Here is a 23,293-nt window from a genome sequence, read left to right as displayed (position 1 = left end):
ATGAAAAAGAATGAAATAATGCCATTTGCAGCATGGATGGACCTAGTGATTATCATACTAAGTGAAGTAAGTCAGAAAGAGAAAGACAAATACTGTATGTGGAATCTAAAATATGACAAAAATGAACATATCTGTGAAACAGAAACAGATTCACAGACACAGAAAACAGATTTGTGGTTTCCAAAGGGAAGGGTGTGGGGAGCGGGAAGGATCAGGAGTTTGGTATCAGCAGATGCAAACTAGAATATGGAAAAAAAAAAGTTATATTAGTCATTATTTACTATGTGCTAGACATCATGTCTAGGACCTTACCAGGATCAATTAATTATTTACCACCTCAATTAATTATCTTTACAACCCCTGAGGTAAGCTGCAAACATCTGCCCAAGGCTCAGAGAACTTGCCCAAGGTTACATTAAGCTGTGAAGAGCTGGTCTGTGTATTGAGGCAGAGTGACTTACAGAGCCCAAGTTCTTAAAATATATATAATATACCAGCAATTCAATGAAATATAAAATTGAAAAAACTACCTTTTAAAGTAATAGCCATTTCACAAAGGTACTTACTTCATAGGAATAATATTAGCCAAATTTGGTATCTAACCTAAAATCACTGGAAAAAATTTTTGTAATGCCAAATTTGAGATTTCAATTTTGTCTTGTAATTGAAATATTTGAAATGATGTGGTATTATATAGCATAATACATATGCGATGATATGTGGACATTTCAATAAGTGAAAAAACCTTATTAAGATAACATTTACCTGTAGATGTTGAAACTTGAGCAAACCACAACCATAAGTCAACAAACACATTTTGTGTAAACTGTGAATAAGGGAGGTCAAGACAGCCCAGGATAGCTCAGGATAGAATTCCATCAATTCTGATTCACTCACACCATTGTGACTAACATTTACAAGGCAGAGAATCTAGGGAGAAAAAAGAATTAACAATGATTATAAAGCACTTCTATTAGTAACTAACAGCCATTAAAATTTCCACAATTCTTTTAAACTTTTTAACTTATTTGAATTTATCATTCAAGTGATTTAATAAACTAAGAAACAGATTTCTTAAAATAAAACACACTTTCCAAAAGGCACTAATAAGATAGTGTACATATAAAGTCTAGCACGCCAAAGATAACACACATATAGAAAAAGTTTAGTGAAAATTAAAACTGCAGGAAATGTATTATTAAAACTAATGACAGAGTTCTGATTCTGGGAAGATGGTGGAAGAAAACAGTCCTCCTACTACAAATGCCTGTTAATGTCAGATAACATGTAACAAAACATTTCCAAAAGCACAACTGAACCTGCAGAAAAGAAAGGGAAATCCCCCAAGTATCCCAAATAAATAGGAAACTGAAAATTAGAGGGCTAAGTGCTGGAGCTGCTGTCCCTGGGTGAAGTGAGGAGAGAGGATAAGCAATAGTCTCTTAACTTAGCTTGGGTTTTCACACCCACCGTCAGGATGGACGGGGAGCCTTTAAGCTCTGTGAAGCAAGGAGCTGGAACTATGATAGAATGCTTGCCAACACAGGGACCTTTCAAAGGCTGTCCCCTTAGTGATGGAGTGCCTGAGGGAAACAGCGAACAGACAGAAGACTGTGGGCTTAGAGGCAGAATGAAAAGTCAAACCCAGGGGAACCCCCAACCTGAGAAATAGACATAAAAATGGATCCAGGTTAAAACTATAAGAGTTCTGCAAGGTTGCTAGTAAATTTCCAAAAATTAAACTGAATAACCAGAAACAAACAATTTTAAAATGTTATTTTAACTATAAAGTCCTTAGAAACAAATTTTAACAGAAGATGTTTAAGACTTTTATGGGGAAGAAGATAAAATGTTATTGATAATCATCATTCAAGAAGATGACTAAATAAATGGAGAGCTATTTAGCTTTCCATGAAGGAGAAGACTTATATGATAATTTCCCCCAACTTAGCCTCTAAATCCAACCCAACTACAATTAAAATTGCATATTGACAGGAATAAAGACACAGACCTACTAGAGAATGGACTTGACGATATGGGGAGGGGGAAGGGTAAGCTGTGACAAAGCGAGAGAGTGGCCTGGACATATATACACTACCAAACGTAAAACAGATAGCTAGTGGGAAGCAGCTGTATAGCACAGGGAGATCAGTTTGGTGCTTTGTGACCACCTAGAGGGATGGGATAGGGAGGGTGGGAGGGAGGGAGACGTAAGAGAGAAGAGATATGGGAACATATGTATATGTATAACTGATTCACTTTGTTATAAAGCAGAAACTAGCACACCATTGTAAAGCAATTATACTCCAATAAAGATGTAAAAAAAAAAATTGCATATTGAGTTTCCATGGCACTTGCTGAGCCAATTCTAAAAATACATGTGGGAAATTAGCCAAGACAACTATGGAAAATATTAAGAGGGGGTTTGCCTAACCAAATATCAAAGCTTACTTTAAAGTTCTAATAGTTAAGACAGTGGTATTGACAAGGAATAGTAAATTGGAACAGAAGAGCCTAGAAACAGACTCTTGTTTATATGTGAGCTTGATATTTGACAGATGGCATTCCAAATCAGTAGAAAAGATGTATTAAGTACAATGAACAATTAACTAGCTGTATTTTAAAAGACTGAGAAGTAGCTTCCTGGGAATTCCCTGCCGTGGCCCAGGTTCAATCCCTGGTCAGGGAATTAAGATCCCGCAAGTCATGTAGCTAAAAAAAAAAAAAAAAAAGAAGTAGATTCCTTCCTCACACAATAAATAAAAATATATCATATGAGTTAAGGACTCACACATGAAGAACAAAATTATAAAATATTTTGAAGGGAAAAAAATATAAGAATACTTTTACGATAGCAAAGGATTAAAAAAAATAAGATACAACAGGCATAAGCCATGAAAGAAACTGTTGATAAATCTGACTTCATTAAAATAAAACTTTGTATAATGACGCCATAAAGTTAAAAGACAAGAACAGGAAAAAGACACTGAGTTGCAAACTCTATAACAAAGGATTTGTATTCAATATGTAGAACATTTAAAAACTCCTAACAGATCAACAAGAAAAAGTCAACTCCGTTAAAAAATGGGTAAAGGACTTGAACAAGCAATTCACCTAAGAGGAAACAAGAATAACCAAGAAGCATGAAAAGATGAAAACTCTCCATGATAATCAGGAAAATGCAAATTCCCCGAGATATCACTTCTGGCCACAGCACACTATGGTAGTGGGTATAGTATATGCTCGAAACATATTTAGCATTACACGGATTTACTGTTTACTTCAATTCACACACAAAAACAAACAAGGCAAAATAATCTTCACTTGATAAGTTTATTACACTTTACCTGTTTCATTAGCTCTTTATCCATATCATTTGTCATGGACTCCTGGATAGATCGAAGAACAAGTCTATATAATGAAACAGTATCTTGACACTGGAAACACTGAAGAAGGATTTTATCTAAATTGCCTGCTCTCCCAGCACTGTTGGAATTGAGAACAGATTTAATTTCTTACAGTCTGCCAACATCTGTGAAAAACTTGGGGTAAATAAAAACAGTGCTCTATTTTAACTCTATGTTTTGTACTGTTTAACTGATAACAACAGGAATTCAGTAAAACATGACACAGGAAAACAGTTTTATGGGGCTGCTAGAGTCATCACAGTAATTTTAGTGTATTACCATTTAATTCAATTCAATAAACATATGCTGGGACTTAACTATGTATCAAGTAATTACTATACATTATGGAACATAAAAATGAGTAAGACATGGTTCTTATCACCTAGAGGCATGCTGCCTACATACAGGAAGCAGGAAAATAATTATAAATAAGTATTATTAGTTAGCCATGCAAATTAAATTAAAAAAAATAGAACCAGAATTTGGAAAACATCAGGCTAAAGAAAATCAGTAAATGGGATTTGTTTTAAAATATTACACAATATTTACCAGTAGTTTCCTTTTTAAATACAAAGATATGCAAAGAATAGGGAAAAAACAAAAAAATGGTTCCATAGTCCCTCTTAAAAGAGATAATTTCAATAACTATTAGGAAATGCATGACTCTCGAACTGTACTTATGCAAGCCACTGATGTTCACAGATGTACCGCCACAACTCTGGGGACAGCGAAAATATCAAATATCATGGACAATTCAAAGTTTCAGAAGATTTTTTTCGTTTCAAATTTGGTGCTTTCGGTGAGAATGTGGAATTAAGAGACAAGAGTACTAGATTTAGTGTCTAGAATATGAGTTGTGCTAGGATTACAACCTACTGTGATGAATACCAAAACAAGTGTTGATCTTTTTACCTCTGGTTGCGAACAGACAGAGTAGGTGAGGCTGTACTGAAGAAGAAGTAAAAGTAGTAAAACTCTCTACTGCTTATCTAAAGGCAAATTATGAATGGATTTCTAAAATAGAAGACCAATTGTAAGATGAAAGGTTTATCAGGACGTGGGAACAGAGACAATTAAAAATTCCTACCTACATACCTACCTACTGATAGTGAAAGACACCTGAAATAACATTTTTATGCCTTAGTTGTCTCCTCACTTTCTCAAAGCTACGGGCCTCAAGGAGGCGACAATGAGCACTCCTGGGTAGGCCCCAAATTGAGGCCAAAGATGGCCTTCTTTTGCAACCTCCAGTCAGGAGAAGGTTATTGTGATGAAAACCAGACAGATATATCCAACAAGTTCTTATATTCAAGGACTAGCAGCAATCTTCAGTCATAAGTCACATTCTCATGGTTGTTAGTATCACTGTTAGAATACACAGAATCTTAGTGGCCCAAGAGATTGTCATAATGATCAGTTTTCAGTTTCACACGGTGAAGAAGCGTTCTGCAGCAAACACAAACATGCTGAAGATGACATAAAATAACCACCACTTACCACGCAATCATTTTGCCGAAAAGAGTGACATAAAGGGCATTGCAGGTTGTAGCAGAACGACAGTGTCGTTCTAGCTTCTTCTCCTGCACCAGTTTACCAAAAAACAAAACAGAAATACAAAACCACCCTGGAATTAAGCGGTCTTTACAACCAAGCCATCAACAAATATCCCTGCAGAAATAACACGGTTCCTGCCACCTCATCAGCGGCATCACTGCCGTGTGGTACTGGACCACAGATGCCATCAACATGCAAATGCTTTTTTGCTTTTAAAATACTGCTTAATATAATATAGTAAACTTTAAGACCAAAGTTTTTTTTATTGCTTCTTCTATATCTGTTATTAGTTTAAGAGTAAATGCATTTAAGAAAGTAATTATTACTAAGTTCCAATTTTCCTTAGAACCATATAGAGTACTAAATTGAATTTTAAGTCTCATATAAGGTGTTTTTATAAGGAAAGCTATAGAGAGTAAAAGAAAGCAGCAAAATTAAAAATACTTACCTGCTCTTTACTCAGTTTAATGTCTACAGAGTGGCATTCTGCGATTATAATAGATTTTGCATCTTTAGGATTTAAAGGGTCAAGATGAAGTGTAGGCCACAACCTTTTATTTAAAGAAAAGAAAAATGAAATTCTCTTTTAATAATACAACAAAGCTGTAATCTACCCACAAGATTAATCAAAGTCCATTACAAGAATTAAATTTTTATACTGCCTTCATAAAATAAACAAAATTAATCTCTGTTAATCATATTAATAGTATTTCATTTTTTAGCAATTAATTACAACAAACATTGTTATAAATAGCTTATACACGAAGTGTATAACATTTCCAGTTCTATACCATCAGTAAAACAACACAGGTATTAGTGTCTGTGAGGAATAGTGTCAGACAGTCTTCGTCCACAGATTACTTGTAATCCAATTAGAATTTACACCCTACAACATCCATTCTCAATGGCGTGGTGAAAATTGTTTGTTGGGGAGGGGAAATCTTACTCTCTTTATGCATAAAGCAGAAATATACACACATATTTATTTATATTCATGAATTGATATATGATATATGTATGGTATTAACACTTCTTGGTAGGTGATTAGGAAGAAAATCACTAACGGGCTCCTAGGGTGGAGAGGCAAAAATAGGTCAAGAAACACTGCCTTACAGAACTCAACCACTGCATCCCTTTTTGAGGACTGTTAAGGTGAGCTTACATTTCAGGACCACAGGTCTCTGGTCTATTTTTCCTAGCCCGGCCTTCCCCGTTTTCCTCACCCATAAATTTAACTGCCTACTAGACATCACCAATTGGAGCTACAATCGGCAACTCAAACAAACCATGTCCAAAGACAAAAGTCATGACCTTTGCTTCACAAACCTGCCCATCCTTTGTGTTTCCCATCTCAGTTCATGGAACCATAGTTTACTTAATTTCTCAAGCCAGAAACCTGGGAGCTATCCTAGCTTTCTTTCTCACATCTCTGATCTAACCTCCCACCAAATCCTATAGATTGTATCCTTTTCTTGAATTTGTCCACTTCTCCCCATCCTCACTGACATCATATGAAAAATATGAGAAATACACATATCAAAAACCTTTCTTTGTTTATACTTTAAAAAGTTCATGTAATCTGAAAGAATTAAATTTAGCACTTACCTCCATGCTGGAGGGCATGTTTCCACATTCACAGAAACAATTACTCTTACATTCACTGGCAGTGGATCTATCAGCCATTTCATGTGTTTTTCAACTTGCTTAAAAATATAAAAACAAAATTCCATCTATTAATTCAAAATATTTCAAAAGCAACCCAATAACAGATCCCCAAGTAAACTGAAATTCTCATTAAATTTCTCATTATTATTAAGGATAAAATCTTATTTTTTGGATGATTTATCTCAGAATATTAGAAGAACAAGTGGCAAAACACTACTATCACTGATCTGAATTCTGGGCATGTAAGGAAATGTCAAGGCCCTAAAACCATGTCAAAATGAACAATATTTGCTAATTGTGAAAATACAGTTTGTCCTTCCCAATAAGATACTAGCAACTACTGGCATATATATATATATATATTTTATCTACATGCTTCCTCTCTAGAAATTAAGCAGAAATAAAAGAAACAACATCAACATTTTCTTCTCACAAACATGATTTAAATGTTTGCTATAGTCACTACAAATATTTTTGTCTCTTTCTGAGTATATCAATAGGTTAAAAAGTGAAAACATACCTGAATTTGATCTATAGAATCAATAATGATGATGATGCTGCCTTGATGACGGGCAGAGAGTTTTTCCAGCCAATGTGGAAATTCTTCCAGAAGCTTAGCAGGATCCAATGTCAGAGCAGATACTGACCAAGAATGCTGCATCAACTACAAGGTGAGAACACATGCAAATTAAAGTAGCTACACTGTATCACAACTGGTGAGAAGTATTTCTGTCTCTGCATTTTAAACCAAAATTGTCACCAAAAGGACCCAGCTGCATTGAGTATAATTTTTAACCTTATGCAAAACCAAAACAAATGTGTAATACTGAAAATTGGTTTATCATCAGGTACTCAGGCCTGACAACTTCTGAATCTAAATAAAATTTCTGATAACTCCAAAAGATGGTGTATTTTTCTACCTTTAGAGTCAGTCGTTTAATAATCAAGGAAGACTCTGAGCTGGTTGACATGGGCCTCCCCACAAAATGAGAAAGAATTAGTGTGTTAGGGGAATTCTTCTGTTGTAACTGAATCCTGAAAGAAAAAGATCTTTTATAAGACTGATGAAGCTCCTTTACGGTCAACAAAAAAAGAATTCACAATACATTAAGCATCAAATGCTACCTGTTAGTAATTACATGGTCAGTCAATTTTGAATTAATACGGGAAATTTCCATTTTTACACCACTTTTAGATTCTTTTAAATAAACCATTAAAAATTATAGCTTCATTTTAATTACAAATTGGTGTTACTAACATAAACCAAAACACTATACATTTGAGGTTAAAGTATTAGTAAAATGAGCATTAACCTTTAATTACAAGTATGTTATTAAAGGAAAAAGGAAGTTTCTTTGTTAAGTACAAAAATAGTATTTCCAAACATAACTCTGAATAACAGGGCAATAAAAAGGAAACAACATACACCAACTCCTCAATGTAAATAATAACTATAAGTGAAAGGAAATGGTCTTACCACTTGTTTTTCAATAATATGATGAACTAAAATAAAACTAAGAGTTTATTAGCTTATATGAACCTTAGTCCATAATTTGAAGAACTAGTTTGCATTCATAGTAAAGATTATCCTTTATTTTGATATTCTTTATGATTTATTCCACTCTAAATAGTCAGTCTTTGTCTTGTTTCAAATATTTAAAATCCCAATGAAACTTTTACGATGAAGCCAGTAATTGAAAATAAAGGCACATGCCCTCTATAATTCACCTAACTCCATGCCACAGTGACCACTCCCTTAGCTCTGAACTACATAATTTATGTACACAATCACAAATGCTCACATTTCCTATTCCTTTCTCATTCTGTATCTTCTCTCTAACTTTCAAATTGTATATATCTCAGGGCATGAGTCTGTTATATTACTCTTTTTGCTTTTTTAATGTTCAGTACAGGCCCTGTAGCAAGGTAGACATCCAATAATTCATTTTGTTGAACGAGCTCAGTAATTCAAATGATGACAACGATAACAATTTAATTGCACTGAATCATACCACTTTGATAAAAGAAGGGACTTTCCAGAGCCTGGTCCTCCAGATACAAGAAGGGGTGGAATTGGTGCTGGTGCTGCCACTAGATCATTAAGGCGCTGGTAATACTAGAAATAAAAATGAATTTAAATTGTGAAAAAGAACATGCCTCTTAGAACACTAAATAGAGTCAATTTCTGATTATCCTCTGAAATCAGTGGAGAAAAGCTGCATGAAAAAATGAAATCTACTTTTAATCAATAGCACCCTCATAACTGCTTATTTTTATGGCTGGTTAAATATGTCCAAAGTAGTAAAACTAAGAATGGGCCCCAATTTCTCCTACCATAGTATTAATGGATGAGGGGCAACCTTTCAGATCCCCATGGGGCTTTGCACCATTCAGATGTCCTGCAGAATGCTGCAGAGAGACTACTGCATTACCCCAAGTTCCTGAACCATGGAAAGTACCACAGGTGGCCTTGAGGGCACCAGCAGGCATCCTACATCTCCTGGTCAGAAGAACACCTGTCCAGAAGAATACCTGTCCTGTCTCAGTTTCCAGAGAAACAAGAGAGGGTCTTGTCTGGGGCCTTGGAGTCTCCCAACATGCTACTGAGAACCAAGCTAGGACACCTGAGATCTTTCTGAAACTGCATGTGTTCCATGCAAAGTCTGAGAACTCCTATTTCCTAGGCTTTCCCCAGATAGGAAAACCTCGTTCAGAGCTGAAAAGGACATGCTCAGAAAACTGAAATATCTCAGTCGTTATAAAGGAGTTTCCAAAGTCATCTTGGGGGTTAGGATGTTTATTAAGTGTACCAGTGGTCTAAATGATAGCTGATGAGGAATCAAAAGAATGTGTAATAAGTAGTTTATGCGAGCTTTAGGGTAGCAGAAATTTCCAGCAACTACAATAAATAATTACTTGGTATAGTTTTTCTATCAATTTTTCTGTTTGTCATATCATATTCCCCAGGAATTCAAATATTTCTCATAGAAATGATACTTCTCAAGAAGAAAAGGGCTTAATTGATTTATGACCTTGTAAATCCTAACAATTTAGTTCGTGGTCCCAACTAAAGCCCATTTATAGACCCATGTTTCCCACATTAAGACCCCTTGCCATAGAAGAAAGCATAGGATTTGGAGCCAGAAGACCTAGGTTAAAATCTCACAACTGCAATCTACACCCTGTATGCTCTTAGGCAAACTATAATCTGGACCTTAGGTCCTTCATTTATATAATAAAATAGTGATAGCAATTCCTCTCTTATAAAATGACAACAATTTAACATTTACCATATGCCAGGTACCGTGCCAAGTGCTTTATGTGCATGACCTGATTTAGAACCCCAAACAACCATGTGAGATAGGTGTTATTAATTATCCTCATTTTACAGACAAGAAAGTCAAAGTTTAGAGCTAAGTAACTTGATCAAAATCCATAGTGAGGAAATGGTGGAACCAGGACATAAACACTGACAGTCTAAATTATGAAAGTCATTAAAAATCCTATAAAAATACAGCTGTGACAGCTACTGTAATATTCTTCAAGATATTAGTTCTTATATTAATTTTAAAATATTATTAAGTATTTTTGAACTTGAACACAGATTCTTTGTGCACTTCTAGTTTTGTTTATTTGCTTAGATGTTTAAGGATGCTGAAGGACTGACCTGCCTACTGCATTAACTACTCTGCTTTGTTTTCTGAATGTTTGATATTTTGATTCCTCCAAGAATTGGAACAATAGAGAGCCTTCCTATTTTTATCAAGTTTCCTAGGTATCCTAAACTTGGTCTGGTGAATTGCAAATGGTAGCATAATAAACATGTAGTTGATAAATCCTAATCTGTAACTAAACATGTTTGATATTCATAAGTATATTTGAATCTCACACATCTTTCATATGATACAAACCTAAGCACATGTCTCAACATGGATAATTAAGCCATGAGGGCAGATACTAACACAATCCTCAACCTTGACTATAACTAGGTGAAACCACAATTATGATACAGCCTTTAAGCAGTAACTCATCTTTGTTGGAACAATACTCCAAATGCTTACTTTCTCAAATCCCAACTCATGGGCTGAATTTGAAGCCTGCTGAAAAGCTTCCATTTGCTCTTGTTCATCATGTATGTCCCACAGAACATCACCAAAATCATCTTCTTCTGGAATAGAATCTTCACTGCCCAAATCCTTAGTTTCCAGGTCTGTAGTTTCAAAGCCCAGGATGTCCTGAACACCAAGAGCAAGCACACAAAAGCAAACAAAGGAAGTGAAGACCTTGTACAGTATCGTCAGCACACAGGCCTAACGTGGCCCTCACCTACCTCGGAGGGCAAGCCCAAACCTATGGCCTTTGTATGGTACCTCCAGGGATCAATTTATAACTATAAAAATAAGCAATAGTTTAAAAATAAAGAAAAGAAGTAAAGAAATATTAAAATAATAAAAACAAACACCACTCTCATTCATTAAAAATAAAGTTAGAGGCAATCTGGTTTCTGAAAAATGTTACACAGTATCTTTGGTTATATCTGGCTGGTGAACAATTTTAAAGACCGTGCTAATGTCTAAGAAATATGCTGCTTTACATTTTTACAAGCATTTAATTACTAAGATGGGGTTTCTTGATATCAAATATCTCTGCTATGATGTCTAGTCTTTATATTAATCACTGAAAATATGTTGTCCTACAAATGGTAAAGTTGGTCAATATGTCCATTTTCACTTACTGCCATTTACTCTGTTCAATTCATCTTATTTTGGGGCTCACTCTTTTTCTCTGATAACAAATCTGCATACTTGTAACACAAGTTAATTTAAAAAAGCAATTTAATCCCTTACTTCTCAAATAGGGTCCCTGGTACCCTGAGGGAGGGGCCAGCAGGTAAGGATAAACACAAGCTAAACATCTGGTGCCCATTTTACTTGAAGATAGGGAATTATTTTTCTTTTTCTTATCATTATTAGAATTTTTGCTGATACATAATTTTAAATGATTTTTAATAGTAAAAAAGGACAGGTAAACATCAAGCAGAATATATAATTCACATAAAGTTTCAAGATAATACTGAGACATCATAGAAACTTTCAGTTTGAGACACCTCTGTGATCCATGATCTCAGACACCTAGAGGTGTGTTTTCACCCCTCTCTATTGCTAGGGGGATAATGTGGTAGAAAAATTCAAGACAGATTTTTCTAATATACAAAAACTCAAGGTGCACACAGAATCTAAGCAGACTCTCTGTCGAATACGGTGAACATTATCCCTCATATACTTCCTTTTTACCTACCACTTTTGTAATCCATTTTATACTTAACGGATATTAAAACATCAAATCGTTTGTGAGACAACTGAGAGATACAGATACATGGTACTGGGAATAACACAATAATACCACCAGATGGACTCTTGCCAGAAAAGAGGGCACTTTACCCCGGTATTGTTTTCAAAAAAAACCAAATACGGGATTTTCTCTGGAAAACCCAATTTTATTGAAATCACTCTTAAGATATTTGAGCAGAAATCTTACAGGGAATGCACATTTACCTGTTTAATTATCTTTTCTACGTAAATATAGGTTTTATAGACTCCTTCTGCAGGATCTCCTGAGTGATCAATGATCTGGGGGGAAAAAAAGAAGTTTAACAACAAGAAAAAAACAAGACTAACAGGAGGAGGAGGGGGCGGTAAACACTTTTAGAGTGATTATATGTTAGGAACTGTTCTAAGTACTTTGCATATATTAGCTCATTTACCCTCACAACCCTACGAGGGAGGCACTGTTATTCTCTCCATTTCATAGAAGAGGAAACTGAGGCAAGTTAAAAAACTCGTCTAAGGTCACACAACGGATTTAGTGTGAACAATGTTGCAAATAAAACAAAAAGTATGCTTTCTGTTTTGCTTATGTGTCCATCTGAGAAAGTGACTGGAGTTGGTGATACCAAAACTCTGTCCAGAACCTGGTGTCACCACTGAAAGTCCACTTTGGTCTGGATGATGCACACACCTGCCCATTTTGACATGTGACAGCAGGAACCTGTTAAGGAACCAGATAGGTGGGATGGTGTGTGCTGGGGCCCTGGTAGCAGCGTCTGCGACCCCACGGTGCATAGTGAGGCCATGGAGCCTCTGTCCCTGCCAGCACTTGGACGCAAACAGAAATAAACTTTATCATGTGGAGCAGAGAGTGTGGAAAATGTTCCTAAGTTTGGCTTGATTCTTTTCAGCTCACAGCCTTGGGGGAAATAGTTTTTATTTTTTTCTTCTTGTCCTATAACCTGAACACATAGGTTCATATAAAAGCCCTCCCTGAATAGTGCTTGCTTTCTGCCTGTTTGTTTCGGAAGGGTAACCAGGGTAACCTGAGGAAATATGGAAGGGTTGGGGTCCCAGGTTGTAGTGGTCAGAGGGAACCAACCTTTCATTTGTGGGAGACAATGGGACCCCCTCTGCTTTCCCCTGTGGGCTGGGGCCTGGCACACAGTAGGTGCTCAACAAATCTGTGGGTTACTTATGGAATGATCCAGAGGAGTGGTGGGGGGAGGAGCCACGTGCCAAGGCGGAGGGAAGCTCCACGACCTTCACTTGGGGGACAGGTCGGGGAGCTGGTACAGAGGACAAGGCAATCCCCCCACCGCCGCCCCAACTGTCACTCTCAGTTCCTCCCCTGCTTGGCTGGGGGGCTTGGCCCAGGGTGAAAGGAATGGTCTTTTTTCAGGAAAATTCCAATGGCTGAATTCTCACACTTCTGCTTCAGGTAGGAACTTGTGGATACCTTGCTAATCAATTCACCTTTGTGGGTATGAACATTCCAAAGCTGGGAAAAGCCCAACACCAGCCTTTATTGTTTTAATCACTCTGCTGAGTGTCCCTTCTCTTGATGTCCTGAATAAAGGTCATGTTTTTTTTTGTAAACACACACACATATACACATATACACACGTACACATGTGTATACACACGTATGCATGCCAACACATTGACACACACACACGAGTTAAACAGCTACTTTAATTTCATCTTATGTATTCTGTACCATTCAATACACATAACCTTCAAAATCCATCTTTATGCCAATAAAGCAAAGAAGTTTGCTACATTTAAATTTATAATCATAGTAGAGGGATCTTATTTGACACCTATATAAAAAAATTCATCCTCTAGTATACTAATTTTTAAAAGCAATATTTATAGAATAAATAGAAAAAAGATAAAGATTAATATCTTTCGTCGTGGCACCTAGTGAACTAGGCTGGTACTAAAATAATTCAAACAAAGAATGAAATGGCTCTGGAGATTAACTGTAATAAAAATGTACTCTTGTCTTAGACTCTTCACTATGTTATGCTGGCCTCAAGAAAAATGCCTGTATTCATATTTGATCTTATTTTCTGGCTAGGCATAGAGAAACAGAAACTTCGTCAAAATCCTAGGGTTGTTTTTGATTGTATTCTTAACACTAACTATAAACATTTACTATAAACATTTACATTAAACATTTACCAAGTTAGTAATGCAAAGCCTGTAATCTCTATTCTAAAATATATCCTACCACGCATCTAGGGATGATCAAATCCTTCTACTCATCATCAGTTTTTGGCTTTTCCCAATGCTTTCAGGAAAGGTTACCATGAAAAGGCTCCTCCTTACACTAATCCTTGGTCAATAATAGATAGAAGGACTCTGTGCTTGGGAAAAAAGCACAGTAGAGATTCTGATTTATCCACTACAGATCATACACTTTTGAGGCACATATTGCTGTTGATGCCTCTCTTTCTCTCATAGTCCACAACTAATCTGTTAGGAAATCTATTGGCTCTGTCAAAATTTATCCAGAATCCTACTGCTTTATTTTTTATTTTTTTTGCGGTACGCGGGCCTCTCACTGTTGTGGCCTCTCCCATTGCGGAGCACAGGTTCCGGACGCGCAGGCTCAGCGGCCATGGCTCACGGGCCCAGCCGCTCCGTGGCACGTGGGATCTTTCCGGACTGGGGCACGAACCCGTGTCCCCTGCATCAGCAGGCGGACTCTCAACCAGTGTGCCACCCGGGAAGCCCCCTACTGCTTTTTATCACATCCTCTACCACCACCCTGGTCTAAGCCACCAGCATCTCTCATTTGGATGACGGCAACAGCTCTCCACCTCTGCCCTATCCCACTACCTTCCCTCCAAACCACAGTCGATTCTCAACACAGTCAATTCTTCCTCTTTGGTTAAATCCTTCAATGGCTCCCCACCTCACTCTAAGTAAAAAAAACAAGGTTCTTCAGCATCGGCCCCGATGACCGCTCCTACTTATGTCCCCTCACTCGTTCTGCTCCAGCCCCGCTGGCTTCCTTCCTCTCCCCAAACACGCCAGCGCCTCTCTCTGCCAAGCATAGGTTCTTAAAAAAAACCTATGAATTTTACCTTGGCTTTGTTGGTCTTGTTCAGGTTAGAAACTTGATCAATCAGGTGCTGGACAGAGTCAGAACTGACTTTCCCATCTTCCAAACGATGATAAATTAATCGTGGTTTGCCTTCAGGGTTTTTCAGAAAAGCTTCTTCACAGTCTTCCAATAACAGGCTAGATTGGAAATCAGTATTTCTTGTGCTATGCTGCACTGTAGCAGCACACAGTTAGTCAATTAACCTAAGTGCCAAGAAGGGGGATTTACTACAATGACAAGTGGCCAGAAAAGGCCCCGCTGCAGAATAAGCGAAACTTTCCAAAAATGGTTGTTTTTATAGCTCTGTTCTAGCTTAGTGTCAATATTAAAGTATAATATATTCACTAGCAGACAATGAGAGTAGGTACAATAAATTAAATTTTAAAGCATACATAATTTTAATATTTTAAAATCTAATTTAAAAAAAACTTCTCAAAAATACTGTTAAACATTGCTCAAAATAATGGTCCATGCTCATGAGACTTTGCAAATAAATGGAAAACCTAATTCTATTCACAATTATATAATTTCAAGTTAAAACACAAAAATCATCAGCTTCAAGGTTTCAAGATTTTTCTCTTCTCTAATCCTTTAGCCTCTACTCATTCAATAAATGATCTGAATCCTTATACCCCAGATACACTGTAAGAAAGATCCAGAGGCAGATGGGGAAGGTTAGATAGCTATTAAAATCTTGACTGTGGTAAAGGTTAAAAAAAAATTCTAACTATGCTCAATGTACTGTAACTACAGTTTGTACCATTCCTATTTAAATTCCAGAAAAATCTTCAAATAACCTACTAGTGTTTTCTACACCACAAGGAAAACTAAACAATTCCCCTTTCTAAAAAGCATTAAATGAAAGTTTGTCTAGAAAGGCAAATTACTGTGTGTATACAGGGGAAAGCCATTATATGATTCAGAATTTGCGTAAAAAACTAAAATACCAGCCCCAATACGAAACAGAGAAAAAAAGCAAAAAGAAGAAAACAGAAAGAAAAAACAACATGGTTTTAAGGATTAAAGCATTAACAAGAGAAAAACAACAAGTGAGATATACTATCACCTAAGATAAAATACTACCTAGATATTAAAGAATAAAACAGGATATATTCTTTTTTTTTTTTTTTTTTTGCAGTACACAGGCCTCTCACTGTTGTGGCCTCTCCCGTTGCGGAGCACAGGCTCCGGACACGCAGGCTCAGCGGCCATGGCTCACGGGCCTAGCCGCTCTGCGGCACGTGGGATCTTCCCGGACCGGGGCACGAACCTGTGTCCCCTGCATCAGCAGGCGGACTCTCAACCACTGCACCACCAGGGAAGCCCCAGATATATTCTTAATATAAAAACAAAACAGGAAAATAAAAGAGGGAAGGGGAGGTAAAGGACTCCAACTAAAGGAAATCAAGTTGAAGGAATCCTTAAACTTATTTTGGGAAAAGGTTCCTTGACCACGTAGCTCCTTGGCCACCTGGTCTCCGGGTAGAGTCTTAAGGATCAATGATAGGTTATATTGCAGGAACTCTCATAAAGCTTAGGGCTCCAAACACTTCCAAACACAGTTAAAGTCAGAGTTGGTCCTCAATAAAAAGAGAAAAATGCTTTGGAAGGATTAAATCCAATCAGATAGAAAATATAGAAAGAAAAATTAACTTCTTATTTAACCTCCTATCTATCTTACTTTGTCTTCTATCTATATATCTAACTGGTAACAAAAAAAAAAAGCTTCATTTGCAGACTAGATTCATTGATGTGATTATATTTCACATTATAAGAAAACTGCTCACTTTACTGGATTTAAGTAGTTAGCTCCTCAGAGAATTAAAAATATGATTTAACACCTATGCAAGTGTTCAAGTGCCTCTCAATCTGTATCTGAAGAAAGAAAATAATGAAGGTTAATGCTGATTATTGAAATCAGGGGTCACCACCTTCTTCTGTAAAGGGTCAGCTAGTAAACATTTCAGGCTTTGTGGGCCATACAGTCTCTGCTGAAATACTCAACTCTGCTGTTGTAGTGTGAAAGCAGCTGTAGACGATACATAAATGAATGACCATACCTGGGCTCCAATAAAACTTTATTTATAAAAACAGGTGGCTGACTGGATTTGACCTGAGGGCCATAGGTTGCTGACGTCTGATTAAAATGATCTTTACATTAATGATGTTAATCTTATAACCTATTAACAAGCCTAACAGCGTGAAACTTTTAATTTTTTATTTTATTCACATATTAAAAGTCATAGAATTTACTGAATTTCATGGATTGTTTTTGATTGTAAGAATGCAATTAGAACTTATCTTTCAAGTTCATCTGGTAATCTCAATTTCTATTTATGAGCTTAACTTCTATAATAAATTATAGAATTTTCAGCTTACCTTGGTAAGGTTAAATGAATGAATAAGATAACTAATGAACTCTTCTCAATTTCCCATTTTCTTACAGTGAGGTACTGATTTTCAATATCAATTGGAAAATACACAGCATGGAAAAAATATCCCATTGTCTCACACATTCTTTTAAGTTTAGGTGAATAGTCCTAAAAACAAATTAAAACATAAGAAAGCACAGCTTATTTAACTAAAGATCTAGTCAGCTTCATACTACTTAAAATCAAAAAGGTTATGTTGTATATTCTCTGATTTAAAACTTTAAAAATTATATGATCACATCGTAAAGAAAATCTTTAAGAGAAAAGGCAAGTTTCTCTATAAAATAAAAATAGTAATAGCTTAGCAACTTTCCTGTTTCCTAGCTCAGAAAATGATTTATCTCATAATAAACCTAAAACAACAGGAGTAAAGTATTAGACTATTTTGCTTTGGTAGTTATTTATTATTATTATTACAAATGACTTTTGTTTATTGTTATAGGGTGAAAAATGTAAATCCATAGATTTATATAGTAAAAAGTGTCCGCCGTGATATATTAGAACACTAAAGCAAACAGATATAAAAATATGTTGGTCTATAACAAATTAAGGCACTTAGTATGATGATTATTATTATGCAATAAGTTAGTAATTCCCTCAACATGTGTTTGGGAACAGCCTATACTCAATGAGTAGAAGCTTTGGTTTTCAAAATACTTTGTCTTTTTACCAAAACTGAGTATTATCAAAAAGGAAAGCTAAATGAACTTATTAATCAACAATCTGGATGATGTTAATATAGCAGGTATAGCATGTGACATGCATATTTATTTAAAATTCAGTTAGAACAGTAGTTGGTAAACTTTTCTGTAAAGGGCCAGATGGCAAATTAATAACAGCTTAAGAACTTGGCTGTTCTGGCAGAGGTTTTTGTGGTCCATTTAGTCTCCATCATAATTTATTCTGCCATTAGTGAGAAGCAACCTGAGACAATACATTGCACGTGGCTGTGTTCCAATATAACTTTATTTATAGACACCAAAATTTGAATTTCATATAATTTTCATGTCAAAATATTCTTCTTCTTTTGATTTTTTTCAACCGTTTAAAACTGTAAAAACCAATCTTAGCTCTAGGTCATACACAGACAGACTGCAGGCCAGATTTGGCCCACAGGCTGTAGTTTGCTGACCCCTGCCTTAGATTAACCCCAATGGCTGCCTTAAAAAATTTAAAACCATGACAAGGATTAAATTTTGACATAATCTGAAACAGATTCAAGAATAGAGCTGGCAGGTATTAACTATAGCAGGCACCATCAGTAAGGGCCGTAAACACTGTGGAGAACGTGTAATGAAGTTTTCAAAAGCATAAAGTTCTAAGGCCTTAATTTGAATATACTGATAATACTGAGTAAGACGTTTTCTTAAGAAAAGCCCAAGATGCTTCCTACTCTTTAAGACATAATCTAGTGGGTAGTAAACTACTTGGTTCAGGCAATCAGTAGTATCATAACCAGGACACAATATTAACTTTATTTTAAATCAGTGAATACAGAATTTATAAATGCCCTCACCTTAAGGAAAAGATCCATTTCGGGCTGGGTTTCATCTGTATAAATGAGGTAACATCTGACAGTGTTACTCCACAGAGAATGTGAAAACAAGGGGGTAACTTGTAATAAACTAGCTACAGCAATATCCCAGTCATCTGAAAATAAAATTTCTCATAAGTTCCCGAAAAATAATTACTAGAAAACATTTGACAAGATGATTCCCCAAAAGTCTGAAAGAAAACAACAGGCATCATCTGATCTCACTTGTAATACCGACAAAGCTTCTAGAATAAGTTATCAGAAGGCAATCAGTTCTCTAACCTCAAATTCTATCCTGGGGCATAAAGCAATCAATGTCACCAGTGGTCTTTGCTGGGGTACCCGTGGCTCCAGTCAAATGTCAGGGAACTAGGCAACATGGGCTGTTCAATTAGTTTGCTACTTGAGGAGAGCCTACATTCCCAGGCTGGCCTATAGTTTTATCTACTTATTATTTTTGAAATACATTGAGTCAAAAAGAAAGTTCAAGAACGGTACAAAAAATAACCAAAAGATAGTTAGTGAGAATGAATATTTTAAGACATATTTGACTAATTCAAAATGCATAATTAAAAAAATAATTTTCATTTTGCTAATAGATAAATAATTTCAGGTTTTTAAAAAATTTTATTTATTCATTTATTTATCTTTGGCTGCATTGGGTCTTGGCCACTACGCAAGGCTCTCTCTAGTCACTGTGAGTAGGGGCCACTCCTTGTTGTGGTGCATGGGCTTCTCACTGCAGTGGCCTGTCTCTGTCATGGAGCACGGGCTCCAGGCGCGTGGGCCTCAGTAGTTGTAGCACGTGGGCTCAGTAGTTGTGGCTCACGGGCTCTAGAGCACAGGCTCAGCAGCCCTGGCTTTAGTTGCTCCACAGCAGGTGGGATCCTCCTGGACCAGGGCTTAAACCTGTGTCCCCTGCATTGGCAGGTGGACTCCCAACCACTGTGCCACCAGGGAAGTCCCTATATTTCAAAGTTTTAAGAAAAGAGTGGAGCTACTTATAACATTTCAGATCTGAGGTGGTATTGAAATTCTGAACAGATCTTAAGAGCTGTTTTCGATACCAAATTATATAAAAGATAATGAATAAGAATACTATATTATATAACTGAAGTTTTGTACTCTACTCCACAACTTCTCTAACCTTCAACACCATCAAAGATGCAGAGGGAAGACTAAACACTACTGTTTTTCCGTTAATCTACATTAGGCTCTCACCGCTCAACTAAAATATCCGAGAACTCAGACCAGAAATTCAGTTATTAGAACCTATTGGCCAGTCTGGCCGGGAGGCACCAACTGATCCTGATGTGAATTATGTTAACTTCATCATTCCTGGCCAGTGACAAGCACGAGTACATGATGGTTTGACAGTGGAAGACACCCAGAACACAAGTCTCATGCTCTGCTGATGGCAGTTTTCCCAGCATAAGATTATAGTACACAAACAGTCACTACCATTAACCAAGGTAATTGGCAAATGGCGTGTGTTACCTCTGTTGACGTTAGCAAAGGGTCCTTCTATATCTATAGAACTAAGGGCAAACTCAGGGCCCCGGAAAGACTGCTGAAGCTGAATCATACTCCCTATGGAGGGCTCACTTCCCAAGGCTCCACCAGTCCAATACTCGCACTGGGGTCCAGCAGCTGTAAAAGCAAGAGATTTCATCTGATGAAAACCAAACTATATTGGAATTTCAAAAACTTATCATATATATTCAATGGATTTCTAATGCAAAAAATACAACAATATTATAAATACAACAGATATTCAAAGTTTGATTTTGAAATCAAAACAATGATTTTGAAAGTACTTTGCCACCAACTTCTGGCAAGTTCTAAGGTGGTGGTTAACATAATTCTGGTTATCACCTCAAACTTAAAAAGGGGATTAAAAAGAGAAAGATGAAAAGAAATTAGGAATACAATAACCAAAAGAATTATAATAACAGAGAGGAGTTAAAAACACCCCCCAACAAAAAAATTCTAAAAAACATTCCTAACTATATGATTTAGGTATCAGTGTAAAATGTGAAGGAAAGAATTTCAAAGGAAGACTATTACTAGCACACCAGTAATTAATATTGGTAATTCATTAGGATGTAAGCTAAGGATGTAAAGAGCACATTTTCTTTAACCTCTCAGAGCAAAAAAAATTGTCTGAATCAATAGGTACTTATGAACACGTTGATTTTTTTTTAATAAATAATAATTCATGGCATCCTTGACTAAACATAAGTAAACTGGTATTTGGGCTAAATCTCTGGCAAAACTGAGATTATTATTTGTGGGTGACAAATAATGAGTGACATTCCCTCAAGCATTCCTTCTTCATGTTTATATCGAAATAGGAAGAAAGACCTATGAGGAAATATTAACTCGTTTTTATTAACTTGCTAAGAGAATTAGAATATAATAGTTTTGAAACCCTGTACATTTTAACATATGTCAATACTGAAATAATCACGAGGACTAATGCCATTAAGAATCACTTCACTTTTTTTTCTCAAAAGTTAGTAATAAAAGTCCCAGGATGCTAGTTGCCATATTTCACTCCAAAATACATCAGTTTGTAAGAATATAATTATAGTTTTTTTAATAAATGGTAGAGTGACTGCATTTTTCCACCACATTTAAAATAGAATATTTCTCAAAATCAATCACACTTCATTATTATTTCCTTGGAACACAGTGGACCCTTTCAGTCTATGATTCCAAGTTTTTCTTTATTTCTAGAAAAAACACTTTCTATGTTTAATTGTAAAACAAAAACTTTAAAAGTATTTCACAAAACTGCATTGGAAACCACTCAGTGAAATATTATGCAGATATTCTGATAGTTGTAAAGAATATATCAATTATGTGGAAAAATAATGTGACATAGACTACTGTCCTCCAACATCCATTCTTCCCTTCTTCCTTTAGTGATACAACCCCAAATTTTATGTGGATACATGGCTCTCCCACTAATGATTACACTTTCCCATCTTCCTAGGTAGAGTTCTGGCCAATGGGGTTTGAGTAGGAGTAATCTGTATATCTTTCAGATTGTGCTTTCAAGGAAAGTAAGGTATTCCCTCCCTTCCCCTGGCTAAATTGTAGATGTGATGTTGGGACTTAGAGGGGCTTAGACCAGAGAGAGAAAAGCTATGGGTTAAGGTTGGTAGAACAATGAGAGAGAAGGAACCTCAGCCTCTACATCATGGACTTCATAGAAAAGAGCTGTCATAACAACTGAGAAAGAGAAAGTGCAACTCTATTTGTAACAGCAATTACTTATAAGTAAAAGGATTCAAAGTTGGCTCTATAATCATTATACCTATATTGAAATCTCAAAATATTATATATAGGAAATAAATTTACCAGTAACATCTGTACAGTTGTCATCTGAATCAGACTCTCCAGGATCAAATACATGGATCCCCTGAACCTGTAGCCTCTGAAGTTTACTCTCCAACTCTCGCTTGGCCCTCAATAAATCCTGAATTTCATTTTCCTTGGTCTCCCTAAAAATCTTTAAAAGAAGGATTTTAATTTTGAAACCGTTTTCCATAATCAAAAATTGTATCAGCAACTTTTAAGAGAAAATTCTTTCTTTCACAAAATCAATATTCATTTGGTCCTTGATCTCCCCTTTTGTAGGATGAATAATCTGAGTACCTCTACATCACTGTTTTGTAACTGGAACCCACTGGAATTCCAGCAGGATGTGTGTCTGTAGTGTGGAGCTGCCTTGTGTGCTACCTGATGTTTAGCAAATTTGTCCCCCTCCCATTTAATGCCAGTAATGCTTATCCATAGAAAACATCCCCAAACATTCTAAATGCTTTCCCCTAATAGAAACACTTTCCTTTCCCGCTCCCCCCCAGATCCCTATTAAAATGTTCACTTTTATACCTTTTCTTTGAAACTACCTTAAGTTTACCTCGTCCAACTCAAAAATGTAAAAAGTGCTTTAGTTTAGTTCTTATAACTTTCATGGCTCCTACATCATTTACTTCTGGCTATTCATCGCAGTATTATATGAACTTTTAAAATATACTGCTTTTATTCCATATCACTTTGGGGATAAAGATGTACGAAATTTACCTTAAATTGCCTCTTAACTTTATCTCTGTCATGTTCAAATGTAGCTGCTCTCTCCATTGCTTGATATTTTGCTTCTAAAGCACTTTCCTTTTCCCGAAGTATCTTCTGGTAAGTTTTCTGAAGTGCCTGGAATAATTTACCTCATTATTTATAACAAAAATAGCATG

At 36.1% G+C, this 23,293-nt stretch overlaps 1 protein-coding gene across 6 annotated transcripts in view; it reads right to left on the bottom strand.

Annotated features, from left to right (window-relative positions):
* The window catches only part of NPHP3 (nephrocystin 3), a 52,190-nt gene that overhangs the window by 26,421 nt on the left and 2,476 nt on the right, over positions 1–23,293 (bottom strand). For 4 of the 6 annotated variants that reach the window (XR_013828523.1, XM_079922674.1, XM_079922675.1 and 1 more), the window contains exons 2-17: positions 23,127–23,252; positions 22,401–22,551; positions 20,532–20,684; positions 19,017–19,150; positions 17,448–17,608; positions 15,049–15,205; positions 12,182–12,256; positions 10,688–10,861; positions 8,639–8,742; positions 7,547–7,661; positions 7,147–7,290; positions 6,567–6,664; positions 5,410–5,512; positions 4,905–4,987; positions 3,348–3,486; positions 766–930 (exon numbers count right to left, since the gene is read on the bottom strand). Coding sequence is in view for 4 of the 6 variants with exons in the window: in XM_079922674.1 (XP_079778800.1) it covers positions 766–930; positions 3,348–3,486; positions 4,905–4,987; positions 5,410–5,512; positions 6,567–6,664; positions 7,147–7,290; positions 7,547–7,661; positions 8,639–8,742; positions 10,688–10,861; positions 12,182–12,256; positions 15,049–15,205; positions 17,448–17,608; positions 19,017–19,150; positions 20,532–20,684; positions 22,401–22,551; positions 23,127–23,252 (2,082 nt within the window). In the remaining 2 variants the exon portion in view is untranslated. Of the gene's footprint in view, positions 1–765; positions 931–3,347; positions 3,487–4,904; positions 4,988–5,409; positions 5,513–6,566; positions 6,665–7,146; positions 7,291–7,546; positions 7,662–8,638; positions 8,743–10,687; positions 10,862–12,181; positions 12,257–15,048; positions 15,206–17,447; positions 17,609–19,016; positions 19,151–20,531; positions 20,685–22,400; positions 22,552–23,126; positions 23,253–23,293 lie in introns of those variants that run through there. The other 2 variants (XR_013828524.1, XM_079922677.1) reach the window with 2 other exon arrangements.

This window comes from Stenella coeruleoalba (genome assembly GCF_951394435.1).
Source record: "Stenella coeruleoalba genome assembly, chromosome: 5".
NCBI lineage: Eukaryota > Metazoa > Chordata > Mammalia > Artiodactyla > Delphinidae > Stenella > Stenella coeruleoalba.
Note: the sequence above shows the minus strand (reverse complement) of the source record. Positions and strands in the feature narration are given on the sequence as shown.